At 40.1% G+C, this 21,264-nt stretch overlaps 3 protein-coding genes across 6 annotated transcripts in view; 2 read left to right on the forward strand and 1 right to left on the reverse strand.

The window, feature by feature from the left end:
• The window catches only part of LOC115376568 (RAS guanyl-releasing protein 2), a 44,784-nt gene extending 43,604 nt beyond the window's left edge, over window positions 1-1,180 (reverse strand). For 3 of the 4 annotated variants that reach the window (XM_030076237.1, XM_030076238.1, XM_030076240.1), the window contains exons 1-2: window positions 1,111-1,180; window positions 829-964 (exon numbers count right to left, since the gene is read on the reverse strand). The gene's annotated coding sequence lies outside the window, so the exon portion shown is untranslated. Of the gene's footprint in view, window positions 1-828; window positions 1,053-1,110 lie in introns of those variants that run through there. The other variant, XM_030076239.1, reaches the window with a different exon arrangement.
• A 1,352-nt stretch (window positions 1,181-2,532) lies between these two features.
• On the forward strand, window positions 2,533-12,650 carry alpk1 (alpha-kinase 1). Its single transcript, XM_030076955.1, has 14 exons — window positions 2,533-2,561; window positions 3,464-3,708; window positions 4,125-4,279; window positions 4,575-4,773; window positions 4,989-5,048; window positions 5,136-5,222; window positions 5,315-5,391; window positions 5,533-5,628; window positions 5,744-5,848; window positions 6,444-8,259; window positions 8,625-8,772; window positions 8,895-9,057; window positions 9,888-10,074; window positions 11,440-12,650. Exons 2-14 carry the CDS (start codon window positions 3,585-3,587, stop codon window positions 11,637-11,639), a joined length of 3,417 nt encoding a protein of 1,138 aa, XP_029932815.1. The 5' UTR covers window positions 2,533-2,561; window positions 3,464-3,584; the 3' UTR covers window positions 11,640-12,650.
• Window positions 12,651-13,939: 1,289 nt separating this feature from the next.
• On the forward strand, window positions 13,940-18,706 carry LOC115376774 (ependymin-like). Its single transcript, XM_030076535.1, has 6 exons — window positions 13,940-14,069; window positions 14,291-14,325; window positions 14,959-15,093; window positions 16,477-16,663; window positions 17,760-17,847; window positions 18,333-18,706. Exons 1-6 carry the CDS (start codon window positions 14,000-14,002, stop codon window positions 18,466-18,468), a joined length of 651 nt encoding a protein of 216 aa, XP_029932395.1. The 5' UTR covers window positions 13,940-13,999; the 3' UTR covers window positions 18,469-18,706.
• Window positions 18,707-21,264: the final 2,558 nt, after the last annotated feature.

Here is a 21,264-nt window from a genome sequence, read left to right on the forward strand (position 1 = left end):
TTGAAGAAGTCTATCCACATCGTCATTCCACTTGTGGTAGATTTATCTTGCCATGATGCAGGTTTTTATTTATCAGTGCTTTAGCTCCCCAAAGCACCTGAGTATAATGTGGTGGTTACCCCATCTGAGTTACCTACTATTGCCCATAAAGATAATGTTATGTGTGCCATTCATGGCTGTGTGCCAAGTCACTTGGTTGTTTAAGAGGAGGAGAGGATATAAGCTGGGTGGACAGACTGATCATTTACCTGTCAAACTAACAATGCGCTAATGCTGCCCTCCTCTTGTCTTGGCTCATTAGCTGGCACCCTAACTGTTTCGGGGGAATGGGAGACCTCTTGAAACCATTAGAGGCACATTTGACAGCTGCAGGCAGCATCTGTGGACTTTTTACAAGTGTGAATAGAATAGCTGTTTGTGGTTACTTTCCCAACGAAAACAACCAAGCATGTCTCTCTCTCTCCCTTATGAGTCAACATGAAAAATTCTCACAGCAGAATTGTTGTGGTATATGTTGCAAGCAAGCATGCCTGTGCTTGATTCTTACTCAGTGTTGGAAGAATTGCTACTGCATGCACTCTATCGTGTGTGAATAATTCAAAAAGGCATGCAGTTTTGTCAGGCTGTGCACAAAATCCGAGGCATGCGTGTAGTATCCTGGGCTCTCTTTTCAAATAAGCGCCAGACAAAAGGAGACAGCCGATGAGGAAAGACATCTGAACCTTGCCATGCGTAAAAATGTCCAAATGTGCACAGGTGGCCCGGTCTCTATCGCTCAGTTGTTGTTTTTTTTCAGAAACACACACATAGTTATCACATATTTCTTACCTTCAGAGTTTGCGGAGTCCCATGATCCGGGAGGCGAAGATGAGATAGTAAATCTGGAGTGCTTGCTGAGATGCAGCGTGTTACATCACCATCACCACCAAACTCGAAACGCCTATTTAGTTGCAACACCCGGGTCCTGTGGGTAAGAGGCGCAAATAATCAAAACCCGTGTGAACTCACTAGGCACTCCAATCCTGTGGAGTTGCCGCTACTGGTCCATGAAACAGCTTAGATGAACAGGCATTTTACACCCCCGTAACAGTGAGACGCGCGCAGACCTACCGTGGCGCACTCGGGTACAAGTTGTGAATGTATGTTGCTGTTGCAGAGGCAGACTCGTCATCTGGTCGCCGCTGGACCGCATGCCAGCCTGACTGCTCACGTTCCAGCTGTGCAGCACAGCGCACACTGCAGAGCCACAGTCCCGCCTATTGGTAGTGTGACAGCAACACCAGTGCTGTCACACGCGCTCATTACAGACCATCACTAATGCATGCAACATGATGATGCATGCAACATGTCGTTTCGTCTGTTTTGCAAAGTTTAATATTTTTTTTTCCGCAGAGAGACAAGGCAGCATGCTGAGCAACCACGCGTAGGTTGCACGTGCGCGCACAGTCGCATGTACACGCGCGCGCGCCCACACACACACACACACACACACACACACACACACACACAGACCATATTTAAGTAATCTTCATCAGAAGTGTACCACCTTCTATTCTCATGTTGCCTTCACGTGCATTATCAGTATCTGTAAACAGTTAATTAAGGGATAGTACATGATATATGTGCTGTTACTTAAGTAACACCAGATTTATAGCATGAAAATAAACATAATTGTCAGGGAATGCCAAGTTCTTATCTATATACCTGCTAAGTAATCACCGAGAACACTTGGGAATAGCTTGGGAAGTGATTTTATGGAAACGTTTAGTTATGTATCAAGGTGGATAACTGTCCCTGTTCCAATACCCCACCCCCAGGCCTGACACACATGTTAAAAATATCAGTAATTTACATTAAAATGTTGCCTTTTTATTTGTTGCGTCTTTTTTAAGCAATTTCTTTCTCTGCGTCTCTCATCCTTTTTATATCCGTAGTGCTGCATTGCAAGTTCATCCTGACTTAAAGTCCCAATGAAATGAAAAAAAAAAATGTCTTCTCCACTTTGTTAGTTTATCTCCTATGCCATAGTATACACCAAGCTGACCCTCATAATAATAACATCTTGCGCACAGTTGTTTCAGGTGTTTCGGATGGCACTAAGGAACTTTAATGTTCCATTTAAAATCTTCAAAAAACTTCCCTCTGTTTTGATGTATAAAAGAGTGTGAGTTGGGGAGGTTATGTTTTATTTAGGTGCTCCACAAGACACAAGATATAAACTTAGGTAACATTTTTATTATTATTATTATTTTGATAATTTTCTGGAGGTTTAAATTGCTCAGTCAAATTGACCTCCACTGATTAAAAAAAAAAAAAAAAGTCAGAAAATTTGAAGGTAACAGGTGGGTTAAAAATAAATGGTGGAAAATCAGTCAGGCAGTTCAAGGGTTCAATCAAATCAAGCTTGGGTTGCGTGGTAGGACCAGTGAGTGCTCCTGCAGTCACGTGACTCCACGGTCGTCACACAGACATTAGGAAGTGTTAGCTTTCCGACAGCACGTGAACGCGTCATTTGAGCGAGTCCAGCCCCACCAGGAAGAAGCTGGGATCCTGAGGCTGCGGTAGGTGCTGCGTTCAGTTCCTGTAGATATATGAAAATTACTCCTCATATCTGCTGTTAACAAAACTAACAGCATCATAAGGTTAACCTTTAACTTAACCATGACAAGATCATTTTGAATATATCTCTTCATAGCCTTCCTGAAATTTCCATACTGACATGTTCTGTCTCATTAGATAGGAAAGCGAAAGTTACTATAAAACTGCTGCATTAGTGTTTAAATGATAGTTGCTGTCTTTGTCACTGCAGTGTCCAATCTGCTGGTGTTACAGTACATAGTATATATCCGCCTGTGAAACTCCCAGTTGTTTATGTGGAGGTAACTGCAGACAGCTTCAAAATGTGTCCTTGTGAAAAATATTTACACTTCCTCAGTTTTATTAGGATGCTATAGAAATGTCAGAGAAATGTTAGAACACTGTGTCAATACTAAAGGTCGGTCTACAAAAGATTCCATAGCATATCACAGGAGATTAAAATATACCATACAGTATGGTCACTATAAATCTTTCACTTGGGCACACAGCTTGGAAGACATTTGAGTTTTGATGCCTCTCCATCCCATATTGCATAAAATATATTTGACAGATACTTAAAACTGTATTAAAAACTTTTAAAAGGCCACCAATTATACCTGTACTACTTACACGTTATTCATTTGAAAGATAAGGGAGATTAGGAAAAGAATATTTTCCTCCTAAGTTGACATATCTGTAACTATTATCCAAAAAAACAATTTAGTTAACTGAAAATATGCCCAGAATTAATTTGATCTTATGTGTACAAATTGTTTTCTACATGTTTTACATTGTTTTAGACATGCTGTACCTTTAAACATATTGTGAAGTATACGTCACATCCTAAGGAGTTAAAGTACACACTTGTGCAATTCTGTATCACCAGCAGTCCTGGGGATTTTTCCCCTTACCTCAGTCACACTGTTTACGGGAAAAAAAGTGACGAAACAAGTAGAGGAGGAAAACCCGTTCTTCCCAAACAACAGCTGCAGCATCTGCTCAGCGGCATGGACAGCCAGGAGGTGGGAGCTTTGCTGGAGGACTGCCTCAGGGCAGCAAATGCTAAGGCAAAGGCAAAGCAGCCCTCTCCGCCAAGTGGGGAGGCCGGTCTGAGCTTCTGCAGATACAGAGGTGAGACAGCAGAGGGCAGTGTTGGATTGGTTTTCCTACAGGGGGGAGCAGGAGAGAAGCCCAGATGGTTTGGGTTTGGGTGAGAATCAGAGATAAAAGGAGGGAATAATGCTCTCATGGTCTGTGTTAAGAATGAGGTGACCAAGGTATTTGCTAAAAATGGTCAGTGCATCCCCTTTAGAGTCTGAATCCTCAGGGCTTTGTATTCACTTAATATTTTTCAATGGCACAAGCTAGGACAGCCATTCATTAAAAACCCCTCTATTGTTCCAGTGCCCACATGGAAAATAAATGACAACCATTTAGACAACAGGAAATTTGATCCTTGATGTTTAGATTTCCAGTGAAATTTTACTTCAAAAGAGCTCCCTTTGGCTGGATTTGTGGAAATGTCCCTCATCCTGCTTTCCCTGCAGACTCGCTGTGTGCAGAGCTGGCCTCTCTCCTCCACGAGGCCGTGGAGATGAAGTGGCCCTTTGTGCCCGAGAAGTGGCAGTATAAACAGGCAGTCAGCACAAAAGACAAGACCAACCTCACCGACCTCATCAGCCAGCATCTACACCAGCTACTGGTAAAAATCTCACAACAAAATGCCGGTCAGCTGTGATGTCCACCACATAGTCCAGGGCAATGAAAGTATCTTTCGTGCCCTGCAGAAGTGAAAATCTGACATCGACATAGAAACAATAATCTGTTCAGCATCTGTTCTGCATTTACAAGCCTTGGGGGGCAGTGGTGATTTAATAATGAAAAGAAAAAACATGTACCCTACATTATCTTGAGATAGCTTATTGGTTATTATGGTAAATAAAAGTGTTTCTAGACATCTCCATACAACAGAGATAACCTGTTTGCTGTGTTGCCAGGCTCTGCTGAAGGCAGCCATCATGGCTCAGGAGGCCCGCTGGGCGCTGGCTGTGGTCTTCTTAGTGGACCGTTTCCTCTACTGGACAGACGACTCCAGCCGGCTGCTGAAGATCACCAAGCTACTCCACAGATGCCACCCTGATGCCCCCGTGGCCCCGCAGCTGGTCATACGGCAGGCCAGAGTCTACCTTAATGCAGGTAAGGTGGGAAAGGTTCTGGTGAAGAGCATCAATTCTCAGTCAGTGTTCCCTGCATAAGTAAATAAAATGAAAATCATAATGGCAATGACACAAACCCTAAGCACTGAAATAAAATATGGCATTTCATTATTTTGCCAGAGCTGTGGTATAAATATTTTTTTCTTTTTCTTTTTTTTTTCTTTTTCTTTTTTTTTTTTTGCTTCTTCCCCACAGGCAAATTACAGAAGGCTGAATACATACTGAGTAGTCTGATTAACAATAGTGGGGCCACAGGTAGGTTCCTTTGGGCATCATCATAATAGTGTCTAATGTTGGATCACAACCCACAAGCTTAATGAGTTAGAAACCTTTTGCATGCAGGTTGTTGGGTGTACCACTCTGAGAGCGACAGGGCTCTTGTGCAGGCTGTCAGTGTTCAAGTACGTGGATTGGTTTTGCAAAAGCTTGGTAAGTTTTTTGTTTGATTGTTTTTTCAGAGAGATTCTTTTGTGTTTTCTGTACATTTTGACTATACCTTTCAACATGGATCTCTGTTTCAGGCCTGTGGCTGGAGGCTGCAGAGCTAATCTGGGCTTCTCTGGTTGGCTACTATGCACTCCCCCAACCTGATAAAAAGGTAGAGCTAACATTTATTTAATGCTGTTTTTTAACCAAAAGCTCTACAAATGGTCAAAATGGTGCATGTAGGCCAGGGTACCTCACTGTCAGTTTACACACTGTTATAGACCTTGGCTGTGTATGTCTGTGTATTTCCTAGGGCATTGGAATGTCTCTTGGCATACTAGCCAACTTATTGGTATCCATGAACGATGAAGACTATCATGCTTTCAGGACTAATCCAGATGTCGACTTAGTAAGTTTTATTGATATTATGTTGCTTTTATTTTCTCATACATCTATTACTGGATAATGCAGTATACATGTTTTAAGTAAAATGTAGTGATATGTGTCCGTGTTTTGTGGATCAGTCTGCACTTGGAGACCGGAGTCATCGTCTCCTCTCAGCAGCTGAGGCAGCTAAGATGGCAGTGGTCTACAGTCAATACACTTCACTTTTTGTGTTGACTCATGTGGTAAGTTGTCACACACTATCTTGTTAGGCTTTATATTAGCTTTGTGTTTGTGTGTGGGAGGGGATTCAATACAATATACTGCATATGAGAGGATAATTAAAGTGGAATCAAGTCTATCTATTGCTTTTATCAACCTGTGTGACCAACACATTGCATCAGGAGCAACAGGCACAGCAGGTACAGTGGCCTGTGGTTGACAAAAATAAAGTCACATTTTCACAATAGACAAAAAAATCTAGCTAATTAAAATGGAGATCTAACAGAAAGCTCTAGTGAAGATGTGATATATCGCCATGTGAAGTCCTGTAATAATAAAAATGCTTTGTCATTTGATTTTTGGGCTTGGGAATGAAATTTGATGTTATGCTTGTTGCTTAATTAGCACAGGCACAAAATTTGTTTTAAAGCAAGAAATCCCAGTATTTGGTGAACTGAATTAATAATACTCAACATCGCTGAGTATTGATTAATTAAAATGTCAGCCTCCTGCAGATGTACAGAATTATGGTCAACTTGATCTAACTTAACCTAACTTTGATCTGTAATGCACTTTTAATTACTCTTCTTAATATGCCACTCACATCTTTCCCCCTAGGCAACACAGGGGACCTGCTTGTTATCTTACAGTTTCTCAGCAGAGTGCCCGTCCTCTGAGAGAGACTCCTACCTCCTGCAGGCTAAAGAGGCATTTGAAGTTGGCCTGCTCACCAAAACAGAGGGCGAACTGGTTACCAGCAAACAGGAGCTACATACCTTTCTCAAGGCTGCCTATTCCCTGACAGTTACTCATAAGTGGCTGGGCACCTCCTCTGAAGTTTTGACACAGGCAACCCAAGCTTGCCAAAAAGCTCTAGCCCTTTTCTACGACTACTGCCATGCTGCTAGCCAAGAAAGAGACAGCCTATGCGCTGACATCATGCATCTTGTAGTCCAAGTCAAGCTTCTTTTGCAGGTGGAACCATTCCCCAGTTCTGACAGGGGCTCTTTTATCCCCGATAGCTACAGAAACATTAAAGACAGACCTGTGAATTTCACTCTTGCTGGTTTTGCTCGGGTGATGGGGAGATTCCAGAAGTATCATGCGTCACTATGTGAGGCCACAGACGTGGACTGTAACAGGAGGAATGACACAATCGATGGAGCACGGTTATGTATAACTGCACTGGGGACTACCATTGGTACACTTAATACAGAGTGTACTACTCAAAACTACAAAGTGCAGAGGGGAGAGCAGCCTCAACAGAAAGCTTTGCAGCCACCTCAAAAGGTGGAGCTGTCTACCACTCAAGGAAGCACTGATGACCTTGGCGCTTCGTGGCAGAACTTTTCTTTGAGTGGTTCAGGGTCTCCTCACCCTGGCACCAGTGGGTACACAGGGAGCAATGCCAATGTGCGTAAAGCAAATGTGGACAATCAGAGCCTTCCGACAACAGAAGTTGACGATGATAGTATGCTAGAATTCACAGAGAAAAACAAGAAGCAAGACAAACCTGGTCATAAAAGTAGTGCCAATTCCCATGCAGTGCCTAGATCCTTGGCACATGTTTCTTCCTCCTGCAACACAGGAAGTGATTCAGAGAAATTTGAAGTGATAGAGGCTGCACAAGAGACAGTGGGCAGTGAGGAAGATTGGATCCCTGATGTTGTCGATGGGTCGTTGAAACCAACAGGAACTTCAGGAGCGGCCCAGTCTTTGTCCCAACTTACTCTTAGAACATCCTCCAGCTCGCTCAATGACAGTTTCAGCTCCCGGTCATCATGGGAGAAAATCTCATCTTACACATGCTCCCCCGCTAACAACAACCCTAACCCAGCTGGCCAGTCAAAACCAATCGGCCTAAGCAGTAAGTCAACAGAGTCAGATGAGAGTTTTTACCTCATTGAGACGCCTGATTCTGAAGCCAGTGATTCAACCAATGATCCTAAACACCAAAGTGCCACATCTGGAAGGGAATTGAGAGCAACATCCAACCCTCAGCCTCTGCAGAGCTTTGATGTGGATCCAAATGCAGAGACTGAGATGTGTTCAGTTCCTGGTCATCCTGAACCTGCTGCCAAGAACCCTAACGAAACCCCACAGCCAAACATTGAACTATCTGTCCCAGAGCAGTGCGCCTCCACTGAAATCTCTCCAGATAGTTCATTTGAGATGTTGGAAGCAAAAGAGATTCAACACCCACATGACAAACTCACCTCAACTGAAAAAGTGAATTCCGCTCCCAAAAAGAACCCCTCGTGCTACAGCTGCCTTAAGCACAACATCGCCATTAGTGTCGTTCCTGAGTCCAAGTATCTTTTGACACAGCAGGACTACCATGCCCTCTTGGCAGGGGTTTGCCATGAATGTCTGCTGAAGAGGTTGCAGAGTGACAAAACAAAATTCAAACTCAAGAAACATAGAACCGCCTACAGTAAGTTCTATTTCCCAAATGATTTGTACATTATTTCTGTCTCTGTCGTCTTTAAGTAGTTTCTTGGGTGGATGGAATTGCATATGGAACAGGTTTTAGATATGCAAAAATAAAACTTTCCATCAAAACATGTGGTTATCCACATGGAGGGCAACAGCACCAGAACTTAAGCTTCTTGAATAAGAAGTGAAACATCTTCGAGAATGTGAACCATGCAACCATGCAAACCATTCCGGTTACCCTTGATTGAGCTCTATTTGATGGGTTGGAAGCTTTTCCATACCAGGAAGCCCACCCATGGATTCAGTGGCGAAGCAGGCATCCATTGCAATTACCTCTCAACCCATGTGTGTCCTTTTCACTAGGTGGTCTCCATTTGAAGTTCTCCAGGGCCACAGGCCTGTGGACAGCCAGGGAGACCTGTCTTTATGTTGGCGATGAAATGGGGGAGGAGGGCAAACAACGAAGAGCAATATGGGTCCAGTTTCTACATCAGGAGGAGAGGCTAAGCAAGTAGGCCTCAGCAGTGTCGAAGCACAATTTGATCATGCTTGATTCCATTGTGCTTTACACCTACACAATTTCCACATGGCTTTGTGTATGAAGTTATATCTGCACTTCTTTGTCCCTGTCAGTTATGTGGGGAAGGACTACTTGGAACCGAAAGAGATCCAGTTCCACTTCAAAGATGTGGAGAGACAAATGACAGCCCAGTACTATGTGACTGAATTCAACAAGAGTCTTTACGACAAGGAAATCATGGCTCAGATCTTCTTCATTCCCTCTGAGGCACTACTGGTGAGGCTAAGTCATAAGACAGACTGAAGAAATTGTATTTTCACACAAAAAGAGGAGTTTTTCTGTGATGTTGCTTTTTTGTACAGTGTAATTTGTTCAGAGAGAACCAGGAAGACAGATAATTCACAAAATTGATTGCTTCATTTGTCAGGATTACTTTAACGGCACCCCTTATGCATACACATTTCTTCAGAGACAGCAGAGTGTAAGGTTGCCTGCAGCACCCTTGGAGCAGTTTTGAGTGTAATGAAATACTAATGTTATAAACCAATACACCCTCCAGTTGTCAGCTTACCCTCTCTTGTCAGTGCTGGAGATTGAGCCAATATCCTTTTGGTTATTAGTCTAGAAGGTACAATGAGTTGTAAGGAAGGGAAAATGGGGAAATGATGATACAAATAATAGCCTTGTGCGAAAATCTGTCTTCTCTGCTCTTCTCTTAATGGATTACTTCTATGTATCCATGTCAACCATGCAATTCATTTTTTTTATTCTTAATGTTGGAATACACACCACCTCTGAGTAAGAATGGCCTTGTACATACCAAATGGTACATCCTTACATACTAGCTCTGTTGAGCAAAACACTCATTTCCATGTTCTAACATCACATTTTATAATTTGCTCAGAAATACTGAAGCAGTAGGGTTACAGCATAATATTATATTTTCCATAGCCTGCCCCTTTGTAATCATGCAAACACTTTATCATAAAAATGCATTTAACTACAGTATAACTGCTTAGCTGAAATATCAAGGAATTGGCATACAAGTTGAAACAAGTGTCAAATAATGCTCCACTTTGCTGTTTGCTGTGCTTGTGGCTGAGTAGATCTTGAGCGGGGATGAGATCGTGGGCTGCATAACAGTGGAACCCTACATGCTTGGAGACTTCGTCAAACTCACCAACAACACTGTAAAGAAGGACATGAGATTCCAGGCCACAGAGTACGGCATTGCTTTTGGACATTTCACCTACCTGTTCTCCGACTGCCAAGAGGTTGTTGTGGACCTCCAAGGTGTGTGTCTGTTTCTTTTTTGATAACACAATTCACTGATAGTGGGCCAAAGTTTCCCAATCTTATACTGTGTTAATGTCACATGGGAAAAAAGTACACTCAGTGGCCACTTTATTAGGTGTACCTGTACAATCTAATCCAATCCAAATGTTGTGCCATAAAGTTTCTTTTCCTGCTGCCTATAATGCTCAGCTTTTCTTTTTGTCACAGTAATAGAGGTATTCATTCACTTCTATGTTTGACATTGAGCTCATAGTTGGTGCTGCTGTTGGACTGGACTGCATTTTATTGAGAGCTGTTTCTAATATTCTGTCCCCCTCATGTATATAAATAAGGAGGAAAAAAATTAAAAACACCTCTCAATATAATGCAGTCCAGAACAAGACCTCTACACAACCTCAGTAATAAACATAGAGTTAAATTCACTTTCTCCACAATGTCAACAAAAACTGAACATTAAAAATTTTGTTAAAAGGTACAATTTATGGCAGAGCTGTTGCACTGAGCTGGACCTGATAAATGGTCCACTGAGTGTATCTATTGGCTTCTTACATGAAAAAGCCCTACATATTAGATTTTGGGTTATAAATACCACTTAGGAACTTAGAGTTTAGTGGTAACCCACAACCCTCAGAATTCTGACATCACCAGCGAGGAAAGATGTTTTTCAACTGTTTGTAGCGAGACATTAACTTCATATGAAACAAACAAAATGAGTGATTTTTATCCAATTCATCAATGCAGTCATTTTTCACTCGCAACTTTTAAAATGCTATGGCAGACTGGAAATATAAATCCATGATGGATTTCATGCTTGTGTCTGACATTGCAATGTTTGCTTTGCTATTAAAACCCAAGCTGAAATTAGGGCAGGGCAATATATTGATATTAAAGTGATACTGTGATATGAGACTAGATATCAATTTTAGATATAGTAATATGGCATAAGTGTTGTTTCCTCCTGGTTTAAAAGGCTGCATTACTGCAAAAGGATACAGTTTTCTGAAATTAGAATGATGTAGCTATTCTCATATTTGGCTCTACTTCCTTGGTCATCATATGCACTTTACTAATGATTGTTTTTCATAAATTTTTATTCTCATTGTGTAAATATTTTATGAAAGCACCAGTAGTCATCTCTACAATATCATCACAATATGATAAGATATCGAGGTATTTGGTCAAAAATATTGTGATGTCTGATTTTTTCCATATCACCCAGCCCTAGCTGAAATGCATGGCATCTTTATGGCATCCAGAGGGTTTTAACATGTAAACACTTTCACACCCTTTATTCCCACATGAAACGAATGCAACCTTAAGCAGTTTACACGGAGCTTTGAAAACAATCGTGTGTTTTCACAGGATGGGTGACAGCCAACGGCAAAGGCCTGACCTACCTGACTGACCCCCAGATCCACTCTAGCAAGACTCCCATGGGCCGCTCCAACTTTGCTGAAAGGGGCCTCAGGTGCTTCCTGGAGGAGCAACACGGACCAGAGTGCAATGACATCTGCAGGAAGCTCAAGCTGCGCTCGGTGGCTGGGCTACCACATGTAGCGTGATCTGACTTGGACTGTGAGAGTGTGTGCGTGTGTGGCACTGATTAGCACGACTTGCTAATCAACGAAATCAGCTGCATATTGTCGGCTCTCCAACGTGGTGGTCCATCCCTAATGTGCTATGAAAGATAATATTCAAGCATTCATATCACATCTTTATCTTCTGGACTTCTGTGAAGTTCCTTACCAAGCAAATCCATCACTGAAATCTCTTACCACTTACTCTTTTAGATCTTTAATTTGACTGGGTCAAAAACAATCTCTGTGATTGAATTTAAAAAATAGATATCTTGATTTTTTTTACTCATACCTTACAGACATTCTGTATACTGAAAAATGCCTTTACAATTTCAGTTAAACTTATTTGTTATTCTAGACATGAATATCTCTTAATAATGACTGAGAATCTAATTAGATTATATGGAAAGTGATCAAAAACTACATTAAAAAAGAGCAGCCTTATTATAACAATCACATCTTCTTTGAATAATAAAGCATAAGTACTCGTTCTTGTGCTTGTTATTGTGCAAAATATTTTTGTCATCTTTAACAATGCCACAGACCTTGTGACTAGTCTGTGATGGAACTGGTTTGGCAGAGTGGGAGTGCTGGAGCGAGACTGCAGTACCTGACACAACAGCACTCAGTGTGGAATGTAAACCTGACTCTTTAACACTACAACTACCAAGGGTGTCACCTGGACTGTTTTTAATTCTGCAGTGTAATAACTTTGTTGAAATAAAACCTATGTAACTATTGGACCCTAACTTTCCCTAATTATGTGTATATTTTATTCTAACATGTAATTATTTTATTGAAATTACAAAACACAAAAGAGTTCTGATTATTTTATATTGGTGATGGTTTTATAAGCTACTGTACCCTAAGATTGAAAGAAGAATGTTTTTTTATTAATTATTTAATTTCTTTATTTTACAAAGAAAATTACAGAATATTGATCTAAATGGAATATGTATCTGGAATTACAAATGTAGGTTCTGTGGTTTTCAATTAATTAATAAATTTTCACACTCATTTGAATTTAAATTTCATGTCCTGATGTTTATATTTATCCTAACATTACAGATCCATTTATTTGCAGATTTTATATTGATTATTGCAATTACTATGCAAATAATGTATGAACAGTCAGAATGACTGCTATGGTCATTTTGGAAATACAGAATTCCATGAGTTGGAATGTTAAGAGCACCTTTTCCTCATCAGTTCTATGGAGATTTGTCCCAAAATCACTTGGTGTCTGATTTTGACATTTTTACTCCAATGATCAACAGACATTATCTGTCAATATGGCTAATAAATCATAAAATTTAACAAGTAGCACATTAAGGGAAAGGGTAATGTTATTTCCCAGTGCATTAAGGGGTCATGATTGAGTAATGATTAATGTGCACAGTGAACCAAAGAGCATTTGCTGAGTTCATGTAGTCAGGTGATTATGAAACCTCAGTGTCATATGACAGTGATGTCACTGATAGCACTGTTAATGATGCTGGGTTGATGATTACTCACTCCTTATAAAATAATTAAAAATTAAAAACATTTTATCCCTACAACTGAACTCTGAGTTTCTTCTCTGCATTCTCATCACTAAATGCTTAAGTTAACCTGCATGTCAGATCAGTGGAGTTGAATGAAAGACCGACTTTCCCTAAGCTTTTATAATGGCTTGTAAGAGGAAAAAGTAGATCACAGAATAGTAGAGTAGAGTACAGAGTAGAGTATACTATAATGAAGCCATAAGGTGCTTCAGTCAGGTGACTACAAATCCTCTCTATTCCTCCAAAGTCCAGTACTGGTTTTACCAACCCCCTTCCATCCCTCCTGAATACAAACAACATTCTTTACCCTTGACCCACTGCACACAAGCCTCAAGCCTACACAATGTCTTTGCACTTAATGATACTGGGGTTCTCATTTTATGAACTAGGATAACCAAAAAGTACTGTATTTTGCTGTTTTTATTTATGTATTTATTTGTAATGAAAAGGCATTGTATTTTAGGTTCCTATGTACTTTTTGACCGTATGTCATAGCCTATGTTTAGGACAGCTCTGCTCTTCAGGTAGAGAGAGCCAGCAGTTTTACATGCTTTATTAGCCTTCTTATCATGATATGAGCCTGATAACAAAAGCTTTGTAATTACCCCATGGAAAAAAAAAAAAAATTAGGCCATGAGGAGTTGGCTCTCCAAAGGTTCCTGGTGTTAGTCAGAAAACCTGGCAGCTGACATCTTCACAAGCCTGGAGCCACAGGAGGCAGTGTTTATAAGGAAACGACTTCCCTCTCAGGTTACAGTGGATTTGTTGTCGTTGGGGAACAGCCGTGTGGGATCAAGAGCGATGAGAGCGTTCGTGGTGTTGATGTGCTTTCTGGCACTGGGCTGCCTGGCCCAGAGGCCTCATCCATGCAGTAAGTAAGATAATACACAGAGAATGCATCTACTGAGGAAAAAGATGTTGCCTGTCTTTGCATTGTCCCCATTTTATCACTGTATGGTCCTGAATGTTAATGTGTTAACTGACACTACACTCCACTGCTTATGGATTTTACTTGCAGCTCATTTTCGTTGGTAATTTACCAAGTGAAGTAAATAATGCATCATCTAAATTACATCTTCCTTCCTCACACAGCAAGTCCTCCTCTGCTCTCTGGAGCCCTTACTGTGGTAAGTGTTTAGTTTTCAAAGTTTCTATTATATGTGGGCACAGCGCTGTAGTCTAAGCATAATGACTCAGCATAATTAAGCCTAGTTGTCAATACAGAGTCAAAGAACTATATATTGAATTTCAGCCTCTACCATCAGGCCGCAGGTACAAAATGCCTGTCTGCAAGACAAAGAGATACAGAGGCAGTTTTGTTCCCTCAGCCATCAAAACATTAAATAGTATTTAGGCTATTGGTGGACTACACATTAACTTATTAATTTATGGACTATACAGCCTTTCCTAATCTATTTATTTATTTATTCTAACCTAGGTTTTTGTATCTGCCATGATGGCTTTTATTCTGCATTGTATCTTTTATCTTTTGTCTTTTGATACTTGTACCTTTTTGTATACTTTTTATCCTTTGGATACTTTTTATCCATGTCCCATGTCTGGAGCACCTCTGTCACTGTTATATCACTGTCTCTGTCGATGTTGTAAATGTTGTCTGTGTGTGTGTAAGCAGCCATCTCTTTTAACTGCAACCAAATATACCCTTGGGTACGAATAAAGTTACCTTACCTCACCTCACCTTACCTTAAAGAAGGAGGATTAAACATGGAATCACTCACATCAAACATTTCTTTTCGCAGGCGACACAGAATGAAAAGCTGTGGGCTTATGCCAAGTACCTGTATGATGCACTGGGGCAGCGGACTCGCCTCTTTGAGATGGGAACTTACCAGAACCAGTCTTTCACATACGACGTTCTCCTGCTCTACAGACAGGTGACAAACACAGTGTATCCTCAATATTTACTAATCAGAGCTGTAAAGAGTGCTGGAATACATTTTTCTTATTCAAGTAGATGCTGATTTTTGGCCATAAACTCAATATTAGATTCACATTCTCTAGATATCTTTGAGACAGAAAATTGTTAGAATTGTCAGAATATTCGCTGAAAACAGTACATGTGGGAGATGGTTATAAAAAAATTAAAAAAAAAAAAAAAAAAAAAAAAAGCGCCAGCAACAGCCATAAAATAAGCCATGTACTGTGCTCTTAGTGCAAAGTGCTGCAGAGTGTCTCTTACTGCTAGTTCATATTTTATGGAGGATTTTTATGTCCTTTTGTCCAGATCCTTGCAAATAATTTACCTTAGTTATATCATAGTATGAGGAGTCCTCCTATGGCAATCAGATCAACACAGACAGTATATTTTATGGCAGGTAAACATTGGCCAGAATAACTCACCGTGAAGGGCAGGACCATATGTTGAAATGTAAAAACACTTGGAATAAATAGTTAAAATGGTCCCGCAGAATTGAAAGTGCAGATTTACATGCATGCATACAAAAGTAGTGTGGACACTCCTCTCTGTGATGGCTAATGGAGCTGTTGTAGTTATTTACTGTTTGTGCTTTTTGTGATGTTGAAACCTGATTTCAAAATAGGTTCATTCAGCCTTTTTCCACATCTGCCATTTTTGACATGAAATAGCAGGTAAACACAGTTGTTGCTAATGACATTAAGTAAGATTCCCTTCCATTTTAAGTGTAACGGAGCCTTTCCAGCGAGCCTGCAAGCACAAGTTAGACCTAAATTAATTCATATCATTAGTATCATCTATATTTACCCTGCTGTTTCATATCAAAATGGCTGCTTTGAAAAAAGTCTATTGCAGTCCAATAAATGAATAGGTCCAAATGGATGACCTCATGTCCCTTCCCTCTAGCGCCTCCTATTGGTTGTGGTAATTATCTAGGCCTCCTCTGTATTGTTTGTTTCTAAGGCCCTGATGAAGACCTACAGTGTTTGAAACAAGTTGGCTTTTTAATGATTTAGCCACTTACAAAAAGGCTTTTTAATTGCCTTGAAATTTGAAAAGCACATTTTTGTAACCCCAAAAATGCATCTTCCAAACACTTGGCTCCATTCAACATATCTTTAATGTGGTGCCATGCAAATTGCAATTAGTGGACTCTGCAATTAGTGAAAATTGCAGTTAATGGACTTAAGTGGACTTATGCAAAATTAACCCTACTGGTTTTGGTGAGTCTGTGGGTCTGGAAAGCTTTATGTATAAAAGTCGAGCATCAAATTTGAACACATCCGTGTAAGACAGCAAAAAGAACAATAAACTCTTTTATCCTGTGAATTTTGTCCATCAGGGTGTCATGTATGAGATTGATGACAAAAATAAGAAATGCACAAAAAAGCCTTTGAAGATCGACTTCCATCCCATGGAGATCCCAAAGGATGCTTCTCTGCTAGGCCAGGCTATCGTAGGCAGCTCCTCTGGACCTGGGCAAGGACTCCTGGTCAACACCTGGATGGGAGACCTTCCCCAAAGTGCAGGTGACAACAGATGTTGGCAACAGAAATGGCGGCACCTTTTTCATTTTGTCCGTTTTGTATTCTCCTGGTACTATTTAGCAAGTCAGCTTGATTCATAGAAGGCCTCAAAGCTAAATTTCCATTGGTGGCACAGATTGGCACCAACAACCAGAAATCCTGTACAGTGAATGTCAATCAGCTGCATAGGTGTGGACTCAAATAACAAATTTGATGACTTTTGACTTGAGCTGACAAAATCAAAAAAAGATTTAAATGTCTTTTCAATTAAATGTCTTGAGACTTCACTTGGACTTAAACCTGCTGACTTAGGAAAACCTGATATCCAACCTTTCCCAAAACCAAAGATAAATTATTTGCAGATTATTTTGCTCCATTTTCCATGTTTGCAGTATTTGAAACTGGAGATTAACAACAGTAATGTCATTTTGACTCTGGGTGTCTTCAATCAGCTACTGCACTGGCTGCTCTCTGTACATGGAGTTAGCTGGCCAACATTAGCCTACAACAAACGGCAACAAGTGAAGTGTGTTGATTTGGAAGAAAAAGGTCCATTTTTTTAGAATGAACACACCACAGAATACATTAATCAACCAATCTGAATCAAATATTCAACATAGCTGTGTAATTATGTGCAGATACAGGACAGGCAAAGGTAAAACCAGTTATTAAATTATTAAACTAATATTGGTAAAGAGCACACTTTTACTCATTAAGGACTCAAACATCAAAGTTTAGGACTTCAGACTTGGGATTTTTGACTTGACTTGAGACGTGACTTGGGACAGGAGTGCCAGGGTTCAGGTAACCCCTAATCCTTGCAAAACAATGACGTGATCCCACCTCTGATAAACTACACACAGCATAGACATGTTTACCAATGGACAGTACTACGATGCTGTACACAGATTTAGATTTGACTCTTAAACGCAGTTCCTGTGGGTAGAGAAGTGACCCCATCAGACACCCGGTCTGGATTTCATTTGGTTCAAATCAGCAACAAAACTTTTGGAAATATATTGAGGTGCAAGACCATGCAGTGCTTCATGACGTACCCTTGTGTAATTAACACAGTTATGTCTTATTTCTGTCCCTCCAGGAAAGTACATGAGCACGGTCACTGAATTTGGATGTATTCCTGTCAGCACCACGTACCACACGGACCAGTTCGGATGGGTGGTGACAAAGTAGGTCCACATCAGGATCAACAGTGTATAAAGGACTGGATTGCCACTTGACACTGGCGCAAAAAACATATAAATCAACATATAGCCACCCCATTATTAAGGAGCAAACACAATACACCCTAAATTGCCATTAAAATGTATTGAAGGGAAACGAAGTTTTCCCTAACAAGAAATATAGAATTAGAAAAAAGAAAATATGTGTTCCTTAAAGATGAGACATGAATGCACTATCATAAAGCCCATTGTAGCCCAACAGAGTAAAGGTGGGTGAATATATACATGCAAACAAGATTTTTACAGCACTTTAATAGAAAAGGTACTTTGCTTATACATAATACATACATTTTACATTTTTAAATTGAATTTGTATAAAATATGTAAAGTGAAATGGTGAAGGTGCCAATCATGCTTTGAGGTTACAAAAAAACAAATTCCCCTTTTGCTCACTTGTTCATAAATGTACCCTTTGTCTCCTTGTTCACCAGCTTGTTTGACAACGTCATTGGGATTCTCGACCCCCAGTATCTCAACCCTCCACCGTTCTGCCAGGAGGCGGAGATGACGACAGATGACGGAGAGGAGCCAGTTAGCTTCTTCAGCTTGTTCACTAAAAGGCACTGAAAGCCTCCTTTAACAGTTGTATCAAGCATCAGCAGCTATTTTTGATATTTCATAAATAATTGTTGTGGAGCTGAGATAATTTTGCAATATTTTCCAAGGAATGAAAAACGGAAGCTATTTAGCAGTTATGATTGTTGTGCACTAAACATCAGATTTAGCCCGGATGTAAATATGCAATAATATGCATCTCAAGTGAGACCCATCTTTAACAAACTTTGGTTGGATTTACCCATATCCATGGATGGATGGATGGATGGATGGATGGATGGATGGATGGATGGATGGATGGATGGATGGATGGATGGATGGATGGATGTCTAAACAGTCATTGCATAGAAATGTAGGGAAAATAAGGGTTAATTTATGGTGCCTCCTTTGATAGCAAGAAATTACTTGTTGCCTTAAAAATATTGGATAACCTCTTTTTTGATCAAATATACATGAACTGTTTGATATTTTTGCTCAATCACAAAATAAAATTAATAAAAAAAATACTGGCCTCAACTTCTATCAAAATATCAAATTCTGATAATAAATGTCTGCACTTGAAAAGCAGCTCGCAAAGATCATCACTGCTTTGGAAAAACAAAACGTTCTGATGCCTGTCGTCCCACATCCTGCATGGCAATTGATCTTTGATGACTGTAGTATGAACACCTACATACGTATGATGACAAATGCACAGCAGGAGGAGCATGGATGCTGCTGGGGGAGATAAGCAGAGGCTTGTGATGCAGCAAGATGATCGTTCAAATTCTTCTGTGATGTCTTCCGTGGAGAGAGAGCACTTGTGTAAATAAGACGATGAATCAGAAAAGATTCAAAGCAATTACACAAGGAAATGGAAAAGGAATTGGAAAAAACCTCAATTTCATAAGCAGTTTGGTGCACTTTGAGCTCCTGCTGCTAAATAATAAAACTGGATGACATAAGAGCTTTTTATTTTGCAAGATGTATATGGCATGCCTTTTGGTTCTGTGTTTAAAATCCATCTCTGGCCATCATACAAATAGCTGTACATCTTCTTGAAAGTTTTGAGGATTCCAGGCTCAGGCCCAGTTTCCATTCTTGATTTGCCAGGGAATTTTGAAAGCCAGCAGGCTACGTAAAAATCGAAAAGCTATGAGCAGCTGGTGAAGTTTGATATAAGGTTGTGGGTTCAACCCTTGATAAGTAAATGAATTTTGAATGCCAGAGTCTCAAAATAAAGATTGGAAAGCCAAGACAAACTCCTCCATGGTGACAAAATTATTTTTAAACTGGTTATATAACTTTTTAATGTGATTTTTTTTTTTTTTTTTTTTTTTAATCAGTTCTACATCCTGGATGTACAGTATGCCTTCATCGGTGATGTCATGCAGTTCTATGTTGGCACCAAGTTACTTTGCTATCGGGATAGCCTCTGACATCATTTTTACAGCAAATTATTTTATTATAAAACTCATGCCTTAATAATGTTTTAATAAATGGCCCATAGAAATTAAATCACCCAGGGTCACAAGCATTTACACACAAGAATTCAGAGGTCGATGCAACCTTTGTTTGCAACCTTTCTAGTCCTATTCTTGAATTTTTTGCTGATTTTTTGGCTAATGTTCTGATAATTTTTTGCTCATTTGCTAGTCGCCTTTTCCCTCATGTTTTTGAATAAAATCAAGTGAATTTGTCCGACCTCAACCCACTGACCTGATGTGTAACTTGTCTGAATTCTGCAAACTGAGGATCTGTCTTCCTCAGTGGTGGAGAGAGAACTACACATTGCTACTCGAGTAGAAGGTCCTCGCTTCCATCGACCATCTGCAATTTTTCACCCTGCAGCTTTTATTGTGAAATTTGGGAATGACAAAAAGTAGAGCCAACAAAGAGGAACCAAATTCCCCTTCTCATCTTTGCTGACTGAGCACTCACTGTGAAAGTTTCCACAGTCACTGATCATTTGGAGCTGATTTCAAATGTAGTGAACCTCTGGTCTTCCACTTTTTTGGTAGTCAAAGGACGACTTTGTAGTTCCCATAGCACAAGCTCTTAAAGTGACATACCCTCATTTCAAAGCAGGATAGAATTTTTGTGGTCTGGAGGTAAAAACGAATCACAAGACGTCCCCTGGTAAGAAGGGGGGGATCCAGGGACAACGCATCAAATCAGGAGACTGTCCCCTGAAGAACGGTGATGTCTATGCACCCTGGCTATTAGGAAATCACAGTTTTCATTCTACTTGGGCCGCTGATTGAACTGAACTTTGATATCTGGGTTCACAATTTTCATCCTATATTTTCATTTGTGTGCTGCTGCAATCAAGTTAGCAGGTCTTCCACTTGTCAGATTTAAAACTTTAAAACTTAAAAAAAAAATAAATAAATAAAAAAAAAAAAAAACGGGTGCTGCAGATAACACAGGTATGTGGTTTCGCTGGATTGCAAAGGGGGGAAGTTGTTATTTGACCAACCAGCTACTGTTACCTGACTGAAGAAGCACGATTACAATAGCACTCAATCAGGCTTACAAATCCACATGTCTGAGTCAGGTGATACTGGCCTGGGTCCAAAAATCAAAAATCATATGACACTGATGTCAGTAAAGACACAGATGATTGCTTAAAATCCAGTACAGGCTTTATTAGTTTCCTTCCTTGGACAATATTTCTTGCATAACAACACATAACACTTAATACCTTGTTTATTCTTTTAGATATTAGAGACTTTTTTTTTTTTTTTTTTTTTTTTTTTTTTTGCTTTTAGCAGATCTAAATGAAGAAATAAAGTGAACAGATTGGTGGAAAGTTCAGGGGATGACGTG

Source organism: Myripristis murdjan, chromosome 18 (assembly GCF_902150065.1).
Source record: "Myripristis murdjan chromosome 18, fMyrMur1.1, whole genome shotgun sequence".
Lineage (NCBI taxonomy): Eukaryota > Metazoa > Chordata > Actinopteri > Holocentriformes > Holocentridae > Myripristis > Myripristis murdjan.

Excerpts from the sequence above, each read along its gene's own strand:
- alpk1 (XM_030076955.1), top strand. The coding sequence starts at position 3,585 with ATGGACAGCCAGGAGGTGGGAGCTTTGCTGGAGGACTGCCTCAGGGCA. Across the intron at positions 4,280-4,574 it reads AGCATCTACACCAGCTACTG|GCTCTGCTGAAGGCAGCCAT; the intron begins GTAAAAATCTCA and ends CTGTGTTGCCAG. Across the intron at positions 5,223-5,314 it reads ATTGGTTTTGCAAAAGCTTG|GCCTGTGGCTGGAGGCTGCA; the intron begins GTAAGTTTTTTG and ends TCTCTGTTTCAG.
- LOC115376774 (XM_030076535.1), top strand. The coding sequence starts at position 14,000 with ATGAGAGCGTTCGTGGTGTTGATGTGCTTTCTGGCACTGGGCTGCCTG. Across the intron at positions 14,070-14,290 it reads CCAGAGGCCTCATCCATGCA|CAAGTCCTCCTCTGCTCTCT; the intron begins GTAAGTAAGATA and ends TTCCTCACACAG. Across the intron at positions 17,848-18,332 it reads TTCGGATGGGTGGTGACAAA|CTTGTTTGACAACGTCATTG; the intron begins GTAGGTCCACAT and ends CTTGTTCACCAG.